The sequence below is a fragment of the Natrix helvetica genome (genome assembly GCF_964273705.1).
Source record: "Natrix helvetica genome assembly, chromosome: 1".
Lineage (NCBI taxonomy): Eukaryota > Metazoa > Chordata > Lepidosauria > Squamata > Natricidae > Natrix > Natrix helvetica.
This window is the reverse complement of record NC_138548.1, coordinates 356,993,560-357,006,896: the sequence shown is the minus strand read 5'-3', so window position 1 is coordinate 357,006,896 and position 13,337 is coordinate 356,993,560. Positions and strand designations below refer to the sequence as shown.

At 42.1% G+C, this 13,337-nt stretch overlaps 1 protein-coding gene across 6 annotated transcripts in view; it reads right to left on the bottom strand.

Moving 5' to 3' along the window:
• Positions 1 to 3,535: 3,535 nt before the first annotated feature.
• The window catches only part of LOC309384277 (uncharacterized protein), a 32,233-nt gene continuing 22,431 nt past the window's right edge, over positions 3,536 to 13,337 (bottom strand). For 3 of the 6 annotated variants that reach the window (XM_081937585.1, XM_081937583.1, XM_081937584.1), the window contains 2 exons: positions 7,982 to 8,097; positions 3,536 to 5,922 (listed from right to left, as the gene is read on the bottom strand). In XM_081937585.1, the coding sequence (XP_081793711.1) occupies positions 3,735 to 5,111 (1,377 nt within the window). In that variant the 5' untranslated portion in view covers positions 5,112 to 5,922; positions 7,982 to 8,097 and the 3' untranslated portion in view covers positions 3,536 to 3,734. Of the gene's footprint in view, positions 5,923 to 7,981; positions 8,098 to 8,819; positions 8,913 to 13,337 lie in introns of those variants that run through there. The other 3 variants (XM_081937582.1, XM_081937587.1, XM_081937586.1) reach the window with 3 other exon arrangements.

Here is a 13,337-nt window from a genome sequence, read left to right as displayed (position 1 = left end):
GTAAAAACAATCATAGTCATATGAAGATTGAGGTATGATGATAGTAATATATAAAAATATATTTGATTTAAAACATATAACTTGATATGAATTGTAGGTGATGACTGTGGAAGGGATGCACGAAAGCTCTTTGCAACCAATTGACACACTCTTTACAATTTGTAATGGAAGATATTTTTGTGGTGTTTGTTGTGTTTTGTCTGTTTGTGTTTATTCAAAAAGAAAAATAATTTTTTTTAAAAGAAGCAAAAAGCAAACATGCCACAATGCTGAAATAGCTTCTAATGTTAATTATGATTCATTTGACACATTGAAGATTACTGAGGTCCAAGTTCAAATATACACCACAAAATACACTTGTTGACTTGGATCCATTACAAATTCTTCATACTGTAATTATTGGGTAGAATCTCTGTAATTCAGATAAATGTTTTATCAAACATGCTATTTCTCTTTCACACTTTAAATGTTATAACTGAAACTCAATTTAAACTATGGCAGATGGACATCTCTAAGTTTATATGGGAAGGGGAAAACAAAAATTAAACATGAATTATTGCAAGGTGCTAAGGAAAGAGGTTTGAGATGACCAGATTTGAAATTGTACTTTGATGCTTGTTGTTTTCTGGCAAAAAGAGTGTGTGACTCCCCAATATAAGAGCTTCCTTGAGCTTGACAGGCATGAATAAAGATTTTGATGGCAAAGCTGTTTATGGTATGATAAGGTTAAAGCAAATGTTGATTTTAATCATCACTTTGAGAGACATACCTTCCTCTTTGGGTGTCAGTGCCAACTTACACAATTGTTCTTATTTTTCTGAACTAAAATTATAAGAGAAAGTGTTATTAATAAGAATTAAACAAAGATAATTCTTCCCTCACAGATCAGAGACAACGATTGTGGTGATTTGTGGTAAATAAGAAGCCGTTCTAAACTTTATACAAGTTAAATGCAATAACAGTTTGTTAACAAAGTGCTCTCATGTTCAACTTTGTTGTTGCTTCCCCTATTACACTGCATTTATATATCATAGATAGATGTTGAATTGTTTGTAAATAGAAGTAGAAGTTTATAAATTTTGGGTCTGCTTCAGAAGGGGAGGAAACTAATATTGCTCCAATATATTTATGAGTATTTTAGGGGGGAGAGGGATAATATAGGTAAACCTGCTTTTCTTTTTAAATGTTTTGTCTATCCCTGTTTTGTTTTTGAAAAAAAATCTTTCTTTTTTCGAGAGTTTGCACTTTATATTAATTTTCTGAATAGAATATTTTTTCTAAAAAAGAAAAGTCCCCTTACCAGAAGCAAATTCATGAGGCTGCTCTGTACCTACCACATTTTTTGGAGTATAAGATGCTCCAGAGTGTGGAAAGTTCTCACCCAGCCCTCTCCCAGAAAAATGAAATATCCTAGGAAATATTGAAAAGGCAGAATATTATATTTCCCTGGATGTGAAAAGGAAGAATTGAACATAGCTCCCTGTAGCTTCCTGCCTCCACCCACTTTGTCAATGGGCCATTAAGGTGGCCAAGCAAGTCCCTTTACATAATAAAGTGTTCTCCCCTTCAGCTCCAGGGGGATGGGATTAAGGCATGATAATATTGGCTGTTAGGGATGTAACCCTAGGCTTGTCTTGGCAATGTATATAAGATATGATTATTTTACTGTTGCTTTAAATGCTTAAGAGGTGTAATTGGTTTGTTACCTCAAGCAGCTATAAGAGGGAGCCAGAATGGCTATTAGTTCTCTCTCTGTTTGTTAGACACTGATTTGATACTGATCGTGAGTTACTGAGTCTTGCTACTGTTTAGCTGTTTTGTGTGTTAAACTGAGAATATTGATAACTGAATTACTGAACTGTGTATGACTTGGATTGTTAACCGGACTCTGAATACTTCTATATTTCTACATAGTAAACTACTATATTTTTATACTATTCAGTGTCTCTGTATGCTGGTTTGTGCGTGTTATTCCATATCACTCTCATTACGCTTCTCTGCATACTCACTCTTCTAACGGGGAGCTTAATTACTTAACATTGGCCCTTTACCCAACTCGCCACATGGCATCTGAGAACTCAACCAAACCTGGATTCAAAACGCAGCCTAGAGAGTTGCCCCTGCACGGCCCCATGGGAACCCGACAACCAATCAGAAGACAAGCTCAAGATCAAAGGCCAGAGAGGGCATAAAACCAGGGTCTTTCAGCATCTCAGTCCTTCCTTCTCTTCTTCTCCACCAATATTGAAGCACGTGATCACCTTTTCTGTTCAGGACTCAAGCCATGTGGTCCTGTCCACCATTAAAACCATCTTTCCAAGCAGCCTCCATGTCTCCAGTGTCTTTTTCCCCACTTGGAGCCGAACCCAGAAAGACATTTCTTTCAACAAGAATATAAGACATACCTTAGTTTTTGGGGAGGAAAATGAGAAGAAATAAAATTCTGCTTCTGTCTATCAGCATCCATGGTATTCAGCTGGCTAGCTTCAGTCAGTGTGTGAGAGTTCATGACTTGGAACACATGGTAACAAGGTCAGCCAATGACTGCTATTTGGACTCTGAAACAGTATTTGCCTGGCTTAGCTGAGAACTGAAAGTGAAACTGCTTGTTTTTGCTTGTATTTACTGCTACCTTGGAAACTTGCTTTTGGTATTGTATTGTATATTATTATTTTGAATCCTGCTGAATCAGTTACTTGTGTGTGCTTTCTGAATGTGATTGCTGCTGCAAACTTTGACCAGCTAGGTCAGCTTTAGCACTTATTGCAGCTTGATCCAGCACTGCTGATTGGCGGGTGGATGGGACTGCCCGAATACCCCCAATCAGCTGTTTCAGACTGCAGGGATTGCCACAGACCATCACTGCCTCCATGCCTCTCATTTTTGGCCTCTGGTGGGGGTGGGTGGGGCTACATTTGGTGTATAAGACACACCCAAATTTTCCCCCTCTTTTAGGGGGGGGGGAGTGCATCTTATACTCTGAAAAAAACGGTATTTTCTAAACTGCCTCTAAATTCATAGAATCATAACATCATGGGGTTGGTTGCATTGTACAGCAGCAGTGTAAAGTGATTGTATCATTTCTTGTTGTATTGATACTATTTCTGTTGATGCTGCCTAGGAGTCCATTGGCTTTTTTTGGCAGCTGCAGCACAATACTGTTACAAGTGGTACTTGTCAAATTATCATGCTCCACAGGGATACTTGGCCTGTCCTTTTGGAGTTCTGTGGGAGGCAGCCACCCACAATTTTGTAACACGGTTTACAAAAAGTTAACTCAGCAAAACGGAATAGTTTGTCCCAGTTCAGTCAGCAAAAGTAGTTTGCAGTACTGCAATCTAACCACTGCACCACTGTGGCACATTACACTTGTATCTTGAGCACAACTTCTAGAGTGGCTGGGGTATTATGGGGCTCAAAATCCGAAGGACACCAAAGTAGAAGATGGAACTCCATATGTTAGAATTCCGTGATCAATTTACAAAAAGCATTACCCAAAAAACCATTTTGAGGAATTCCACAACTTCTGCACAGAAAATATCCAGAAATTTCTGCTGATAAACAGAAACAGGTACTTAGACTTTATTGAACTAACATATTTTTCTATTTACCTACAAGTCTAATGCTGAGATATATTTGACTAAAAAGCATCAGGCAAGAATTTAAATAGTACATTCCTGCCCTACGTTGCTAATGAGAGTTCAGAAATGAAATTCAAGCCTTCTCTAAACTCATCAAATTTGACTCAAGTGGATTTCCTTGTGGGCAATAAGGGATGATTTATGCCTGAAGCATTGGTCACAGAGAGGACATTTGAAAAGTTTCTCTCCTGTGTGAGTCATCTGGTGTCTCGCGAGGTGGACATTTTTAATGAAACTTTTCCCACAATCAGGACATTCAAAGGGTTTGTCTCCTGTGTGAGTCCTCTGGTGTATCACCAGGTTGGAATTCTGACTAAAACCTTTCCCACAAACAGGACATTCAAATGGTTTCTCTCCTGAGTGAGTCCTCTGGTGTTTCACCAGATCAGAATTCTGACTGAAACATTTCCCACAATCAGGACATTTAAAGGGTTTCTGTCCTGTGTGAGTCCTCTGGTGTTTCACCAGGTTGGAATTCTGACTAAAGTGTTTCCCACAAACAAGACATTCAAAGGGTTTTTCTCCTGTGTGAGTCCTCTGGTGTATCAGCAGGCTGCAGTACTGACTGAAACTTTTCCCACAAATAGGACATTCAAAAGGTTTTTCTCCTGTGTGAGTCCTCTGGTGTGTTACCAGGCTAGAATTGAGACTGAAATATTTCCCACAATCACCACATTGAAAAGGTTTTTCTCCTGTATGAGTTCTCTGGTGTTTCACCAAGTAGGAATTCTGACTGAAACTTTTCGCACAATCAGGACACTCAAAGGGTTTCTCTTCTGTGTGAGTCCTCTGGTGTATCACTAGGTTGGAATTGAGACTAAAACATTTCCCACAATCAGCACATTCAAAGGATTTCTCACCTGTGTGAATCCTTTGGTGTTTCACCAGGCTGGAATTGTGACTGAAACTTTTCCCACAATCAGGACATCCAAAGGGCTTGTCTTCTTTGTGATTCCTCTGATGTATCACCAGGCTGGAATTGTGACTGAAACTTTTCCCACAATCAGGACACTGATACAGTTTCTCTCCTTTGTGAGTCCTTTGGTGTTTCCCAAGGCTGGAATTGTGACTGAAGCCTTTCCCACAATCAGGACATTCAAATGGTTTCTCTCCTGTGTGAGTCCTCTGGTGGTTCACCAGGCTGCCATACCGACTGAAACTTTTCCCACAAATAGGACATTCAAAAGGTTGTTCTCCTGTGTGAGACCTCTGGTGAATGACCAGGCTGGAACTGTGACTGAAACGTTTCCCACAATCAGAACATTCAAATAATTTCTCTCCTGTGTGGGTCCTCAGATGATTCCCTAGATGGGATTTTTGTCTGAAACATTTACCACAATCTGGACACTCGTAAGGTTTCTCCCCTGTGTGAATCCTTTGGTGATTCACTAGATGGGATTTTTGAATGAAACTTTTCCCACAATCTGGGCACTCATGCAGTTTCTCTCCTGTGTGCATCTTTAGGTACATCACCAGGTCATAATTTCGACTGAAACATTTCCCACAATCGGGACATTAAGAGGATTTGGTGTCTTGTGAGGTGAAATTTTCTAAGGAGGCTTTTGTCACAATCTAATTTCTTTACTGTGTGAGTCCTCTGGTGGTCCACCAGGTGGGAATTCTGACTGAAACTTTCCCCACAATTTAGACACTTATTTGATTTCTGCCCAATATATCCTCTGGCGTTTCACAAAATTGACGTGCATGCTAAAGCTCCATTCCTGTATGAGTCCTTCCATCAGGCACAAGGGAGCTGTTTTGATGAAAGCTTTTGCTACATTCACAGTGTTTGTATTCTGCAATGTGAATCATTTTCTGCATAAATCAGCCATGATTTGGAGTCTGTATTTTTCCCCACAATATTCATATCGGTGGAGCTTTTCCACCATGTGTGATACCTTGTTTAGTTGTGCTTTGATTGCAGCTACTGTTCCCTTCCTCACAGAGTGATGTCTGCTTCACTATCTGCCCTATGTGGTTGTTCAATTGACCTTTTCCTCCCTACTGACATCCAGACATTGCCCTCTTTTTCAGAATGGAAAAATAACCTCCCTTGGCTTTTCATGAAATGCATCTGAGTTCCACACACTCCACATTTTCCTGCTCAAAATCTCTCCCTAATTTTCTCTTCTTTGTCTCTCACCTACTAGGGAAGCAGAAGAATTGTGTGGTTTCTGTAGGAAATGGAAAACATTTTGATTTCTGGCTTGATTTGTTTTCCTTTTCAAAGTTGCTTGTTACTCTCAGTTTTCCAGACTGCTCTTATCGGCATCCTCTTTGCCTGTAAGATTCAAGTAAAAGTGTAACTTTAATTATTTATGAATGGTTGCAGTATGATGTCAGAAAAGGAAAAAAAAGTTTACATTACAGGTAAAAAGCAAACATGACACAATGCCAGAATAGCCTCTTATATTAGTTATGATTCATTTGACACACTGAAGATTACAAAGTTCACGTAGCCATTCAATCATGAAATTCTCTTTTTGACTTGAATCAATCACCAATTCTTAGTATGGCAATTATTGGGTAGAATCTCTGTAATTAATATTCCAATGACAGAGTATGAGGAATACAGAGGGTGAATTAGAAATTCAAATAAATGAGGACAGATATGATATTGTTGCCATAACGGAAACTTAAAATTATCTTGAATGAATTTGGGTCAATATTATAGGGGGGGGGGAATGACATTGCCATAGGTGATGGCGAAACTATGGAGCCATATTTGCTGGCCCAGCAGTCCTCAGTTCTGGTGCGCATGCGTGTGCCAGCTGACTGATTTTCAGCTATCCGAAGGGCAGGGGGGGGGCATTTTCACCCTCCCTAGGCTTCAGGAAATGCTCCGGAGTCTGGGGAGGGCGAAAAACAGGCCCAATAGGCGAACCAGAAGTTCATTCCCGAACTTCTGGTTGGGCCGTTGGGCTGTTTTTCACCCTCCCCAGGCGCCGGAGGATTTCCAGATACCACCTTGGCAGCAATCCAACTTGCCGAGGTACGACACAGATTTGAGAGCATCTCCAACTCTAATGATCAGTTGATTCCTGCAAAACAACTGTCAGAAAGTCCCTCCTTAAATAGCCTTGAGAGGAGCCTGATTATGATCACCTGAATCCAATCATCTCTTGTAAATGCGTAGCTGTTCTCTCCGTCTATCAACTCTCCGTTGCCTGGCATCCAGAAACCACTCCCTTGTCTCCTCCCCACTGCTCCAAGGCATGACATCAGGAGCACACTCCCTTTGGCTTTCACCACTGCTCCATGCCTCAGGCGCCTCTTGGTGGCCAACTAGCCTCTTTGATCCCTGCTCGGAGTCAGAACCCTGTCCAGGGTCCTCCACAGCCGACTCATAGGGACCCACGCTGTCGGAGTCTGGTGGCAGCTCCAACGGCTCCTGCTGGGCCAGAACAGCCCCCCCCCCAACCAAACAAAGGTAATAGATGAACTCTCAGGCCTGCAGTTATATTCCTTTTAGGATCTTTGGCCCGCCACACTCTCTATTATTTTACTATGCTGTTTCATTAGTGTAGTAATTGGGAGAGGGAATAGTAAGGAGTGGAATTGTAGAATTGTGGAATTTGTCTAAAGTGGTATAGGGTTTTCTGCCTAAGCAGGGGGTTGGACTAGAAGACCTCCATGGTCCCTTCCAACCCTGCTATTGTATTGTATTGTATTGTATTGTTATTCTATTCTATTCTAACTTGAGAAAAATGCAACATTCATGTTTTATATGTTGATGGCATCAAGAATATTTAGGGAAAAAGAAATAAAGAATATTTGCATTCCCACAATGGATGAATGGCTGCAAAACCTGGAATTAGCAGAGTTGGCTAAATTGACTGCCTTGATTAAAGAAAAGAACACTATTAATTTTGTTTTTATATGGAAACTGCTACTAGACTTTATGCTTGAGGTGGAAAAAGTGAGACTTTGATCTGCGGTGTTGTTTGATTAGCTAAGTCTGTTGTTATAGAAATGGATAGTTTATATTATCATATAAAGGTAAAAAAGTTGAGGTTTTATGCAAGTACCTTATTCTACTGCAACAAAAGGAGTCAGATGTCAATGCTTTTCTTCCCCCCCCCCTTAACCCTACACTTTTCTCTTGTCCCCTTTCCCTCCCTTAGGTTGCCATTATTTTCATTTGATGAAATGAAGCCTAAGGTTCTGCAAGATTCGAAACACCAGTTTTGCCCATCAGTTCCAAATAAGGGCAGATTATATTTTCCACAACCACTCTGGTGATGTCCCAATTCAAGTAGTCCTCAGTTAAGTGACTGCATTTGGGACTGGCATCTGTGTCACTAAGCAGCCTGATCATGAACCATGATCTACCAACTTACATATGTTCCTCTTCGGTTCTTAAGCAAATCCCTTTGGGTTGTTAAAGGGAATTTCACATGACTGCACTTGCCAATTCCTGCTGGTATCCCCACTGGTTCTGCTTTTCAGAAGCTAGCTGGGAAGATCACAAAGAGGGATCATGAGTGTGGGATGCAACAATCCTAAAAGTGCAGTGGTTGGCAACATCTGAATTGGTGCAACTCCCTTTTCCTGCCCCTTCCTAACTATAGGACCAATAACACAAATTAACCACAGATTTGTGGACCAGGTGTACAACTGCTTTGACAGTGCAACTTTGAAATCTCATTAAACAAATGGCAAGCAAGAAGTAGGCATACAACTGAATATCCCAGAATTGATATCCCAATTGCCAATTGCTATTTCTTTTTCAGTTTAACCTGGTTAATTCATGGAATGGGGCACCAATAGGAAATAATGTGCTTGTTGGCTGGACATGGAAGTAAAAAAACAAATCCAGCAGGTACACAGAGAATAAGAAAATGAAAAGGGACCTTGGTGGTCTTCTAGTCCAATCCTCTGCTCAGGTAGGAGATCTGATAGCACTCCGGAGAAATAAATGTGCAATCTCTTCTTAAAAAACCCCAGTGATGGAGCACCCATAATTTCTGGAGGGAAGCCATTCCCAAAGAATCAACCTTAAACTTCAAAGAGACTTTTTAAATCTTCCCACCAGAAGGAAAATTGCAGCGACCACTTTAACAGCATGCAGCATTAGTGCGCTTAAATTTGGGGAGGGAAGGAACCTGCAGCAGCTGATATCCTTCAGCCTGGTTGTTTCTCTGCATCCACATTATGGAGGAAATCAAGCAGCCTTACTTGTTCCCGGACTCTCCTCTGACCTGCTCTCAACTCGCCTCCCAGCTGCTGCTTCGATCCTGGGAAGAGCACAGGATCCACTCTGCGTACCACTTCCGCCCATTGAGTGATCCGGAAGAGGAAGTTGCTGGGCTTCTCTTTCTCTCCGGTCCTTTCTAGCAATTTAGTACTTGGTGGTTTTAACCCCTTAAAGCTCAACCACATACGCCTCTACTGTACTGAGGGTTCTAGATACTGATGCTGCCTCTCTGACCTCCAACTCCCCATAAGAGGCAAAATAACACTTTTATATGTCGGTACATGCATAATTTTGTGTTTATTTATTTTGTCATGTTTATGTAGCGTATATTGGAGGTGGTGACCCTTTGAGAGCTGTATGCAATGAAATTTCATTTTAATGTATGCTGATCAGTGAACATTCAAAGTGACAAAGTTATTCCAAGTCTCATCCTTACCTAAGGCTTTTTCAAGACGTTTTCATTGGTTAAATGCTATCAAGTTGTTTTCGACTTGTAGAAACCTACCTTTGAAACTGATGCAGGTGAAATAGTGGAATGTGATGCTAATACTTAGCTTGTGAAGATTAGCTGTATGCTGAGTCCTAAATGTTTATGAAGGTCTTACAGAATCACATAAAAAGAAATGGGAGAGACCAACTCTCCATTCCAGACAAATGGCTGTTGAATCTCCTCTTAAAAAAGCTCCAGATGGACCACCCACAACTTCTGGAGGGAAGCCATGGAAGCTGTCAGGTCATCCTTGGTCCTTCTCTGTGTTAGATTGGACATATCATGCAATCATTCATTGTATGTTTCCCTTAACATCGTTGTTGCTCTTCTCTGCTCTCTTTCTAGAGTTTCAACATCTGGTTTTTCTCATGGTGATGAAAACTGGATGCCTAAACTGATGTAGTCTTTACCAGCACAGTATAATGTACACAGCACTAATACTTCTTGGAATCTTGATACTATCTCTCTGCTGATGTAGACTAGGACTGCGTTGGCTTTTTCTGCAGCTGCAGCACACTGGTAGCAGAAACTTACAGAGGTTGTCCACTAAAATTCCTATATCCCTCGCACAGTTACTGCTGTTGAGCCAGAGTCAACATCAAGATCCTTTTTAAAATGTTAATCTGAATGTTCATATTTTCTTTTCCCTGTATCCTACACCAAGGAAGCTTTTAAAAATTATTTTTAACAGTACTTCAATACGTGGGAACATTTGTGGGGAATGCCCTTGGCATTAAACGTATTGAGCATTAAAAATGATTGGTCCAAGCACTGATTTATCCTTTTGAAGCGCCTCGGGAAAATGGACCTTGCCCTCCCCTTGAAAAAAACCCAAACTACTCGAATGTGCAGAGATGGACAAAATGACCATGGAGTTAAAAGAAAGAGAAGAACCAGATTATTATAAAATATGGAATAGAAGCCAAAACAGGAAATAGAATTATTATCAAACTTAAAGTATTGACCATAATGTAAATATAATGGAGATATGAACAATTATTATTACAATTGTTAGTACAAGTGTTATTACACTATTACAGATGTTAAAACTGATAGGAAGGCAATGTAGAATAGAGAACTACAAAAGCTAAACATGTATGCTGCTACTGAAGGTTGTAAAACTATATATATTGTTATGTTCTGTTTTGTTTTTTCTATATTTGTTGTTGCGGTTTTTAAAACGTCAAGATGTTTAATAAAAACTATTTTTAAGAAAAGATCTGACCCGTAGGGCCATCCTGGAAACAGCCCATTTTTGCTGGCAGTGATCTCAGGCCACCACAGACACCCCTGACACGAGTGACATATAGCTGGCCAACCTCACCCCACCTCCCGAGGTCAAACACAACGCTGATGCGGCCCTCAATGAAACAGAGTTTGACAACCCTGAACTGGAGGAAGCTGGATAGGATATGAACAGAAACTCACCATGTGGCATTTTATTCCAACAATTTGAAGCTTCTCTGGAGCTCAACCAACCTGGCTCTTCTTCACACCAGTCTCTGTTCCCCAAAGTGCTCTGCCAGCATACAAGTAATCCTTTTCTTGCCACCTTTGTTAAGTGAATCATTGCCATTGTTAAATTAGTAACACGGTTGTTAAGTGAATTTGAGCTTCCCCACTGACTTTACTTGGCAGAAGGTTGCAAAAAGGAATCACATGACTCCAGGGCACTGCAAGTGCCTTAAATATGAACCAGCTGCCAATGTAAATCACATGACCATGGGGATATTGCAATGGTCATGAGTGTAAAACATGGCCAAAAGTTACTTTTTTTCAACGCCAATGTAATTTGAGAAGTGTCACTAAATGAACCGTTGTAAGTTGAGGATTACCTGTATATCACAGAAACCCCTTCCTCTCTTTGGAAATCTGTCTGTAAACACAGCGGAAAGCTTCTTTTTCAGGGTAGATTGTACAGCCCATAAAAGAGCTAAAACTAAAATTGAATAGTTTGATGGGTGACAGATGATCAATTAGTGGGGTAGAGATAAACAGGGATGCAGAAGTCACCAGAAAGGGAATCTGGGCAGGTAAGAGAGGCAGATTCAGGTGCTGCATCTCCAAGCAGGCCCACCTGGGCAGGGCTGCCCATTGGCCAAACACACCTGGATGCCTCTCAGATGCCAGGGTTCAGGCCCCGGGAGGGAGCCCGCCAGCCACTATCCCTCTGAGCCCAGATCTTCTGCCGCCCCTCCAGACCCTGGGAGGCTGATCTTCCCCAGCAGCTACAGGGGAACGGGGAACAGCGGTGCCGGAAAGCAGCATGCAGTTTCACCCCGGGAGCCGGGCTGCACCAAATGTGGGGCTGCGGGGGAAGGAGCGGGGCTCGGAGGGAGGATTTTAAGGGGACCGGAGAGCCATTCGCAGAAGCAGCAACGGAGGAGGAGAAGCGGCGGCGCAGCGGTTCCCACGGAGCAGAAAACCTTGCAAAGAAAGGCGGAGGCTCGGAAGGGGCGCAACGGGGGAAATAATAATAATAATAATAATAATAATATATTTATTTCTTAGCCGCACCCTCTCCCGAAGGACTCGGGGCGGCGTACAACGAAACATTCGAAATAAATATGTAAACAAAACAAACATATAACAAAGGTACACTAAAACATACATACATACATAAGGAGGAGATCGATTGATAAAAACAATTAAAATACTGTATTTAAAACCCCTAGAAATTAAATGTAATTAAAATACCCAGTTAAAAACCCGTCAGGAGCGATATGGTTAAATCAAAGTTGAGCCAGGCCAGCTGCTTGGAATAGGTGGGTCTTAAGCTTAATACGGAAGGAGCGGAGGTCAGAGGTATTCCTAATATCCGGGGGGAGGTCATTCCACAGGGCTGGGCCCGCCACAGAGAAGGCTCTACTCCTAGGCGCCGCCCCTCGACACTGTCTGGTGGACGGCACCTGGAGGAGGCCCTCTCTGTGCGAGCGGAATCTTCCCTCCCCTAAGGAATCCCTCCTCCCCTTCCCGCACCTGGGGATTCCCCCCTCCTGCCCACCCCCTTCGCAGCCTCCTTGCCCACCTGGCACCCCTCCCCGGGAGGGTATCCCCGCAGGCCTGGCTTAAGAGACGACGGGAGACCTGGAAGAGGAGCGGCAGGGAAGCTGGATTCTCAGCCCCCTTTCCTGCCTCCTCTCTAGGCGCAAAAGAAAAGCTCTCTGCGCTTAATCCCTTTGCTAAAGCCGCCAAGGGGAGGGGGCAGTACAATACAATACAATAGCAGAGTTGGAGGGGACCTTGGAGGTCTTCTAGTCCAACCCCCTGCCTAAGCAGGAAACGCTATACCGTTTCAGACAAACGGCTATCCAACATCTTCTTATAGACCTCCAGCGTTGGGGCATTCACAACTTCTGGAGGCAATTTCTGTTCCACTGATTAATTGTTCTAACTGTCAGGAAATTTCTCCTCAGTTCTAAGTTGCTTCTCTCCTTGATTAGTTTCCACCCATTGCTTCTTGTTCTACCCTCAGGTGCTTTGGAGAATAGTTTGACTCCCTCTTCTTTGTGGCAATCCCTGACTGCTATCATGTCTCCCCTAGTCCTTCTTTCTATTAAACTAGACATACCCAGTTCCTGCAACCGTTCTTCATATGTTTTAGTCTCCAGTCCCCTAATCATCTTTGTTGCTCTTCTCTGCACTCTTTCTAGAGTCTCCACATCTTTTCTACATCGTGGCGCCCAAAACTGGATGCAGTATTCCAAGTGTGGCCTTTCCAAGGCATTATAAAGTGGTATTAACACTTCACATGATCTTGAGCAACTGGGGCAACTGGAGACCATTCCAACCAGGGACTGCCAAAGACCGTCCCCCTCTACTGGAGGGCCAAATGGCCAAATCCAAGGACCGAGATTGAAAAAAAAATAGTTCCGTGTGCTAATCTTCACCTCTAAATGTAAATTAGGAACTCATCGCTATTGAAGATGGGTGAGGAAGTCCTGTAGATGTCTTTCGACTACGACACTCACCATCCTTCACCCTGGCATTAGATGTTGCAATTTGCTAA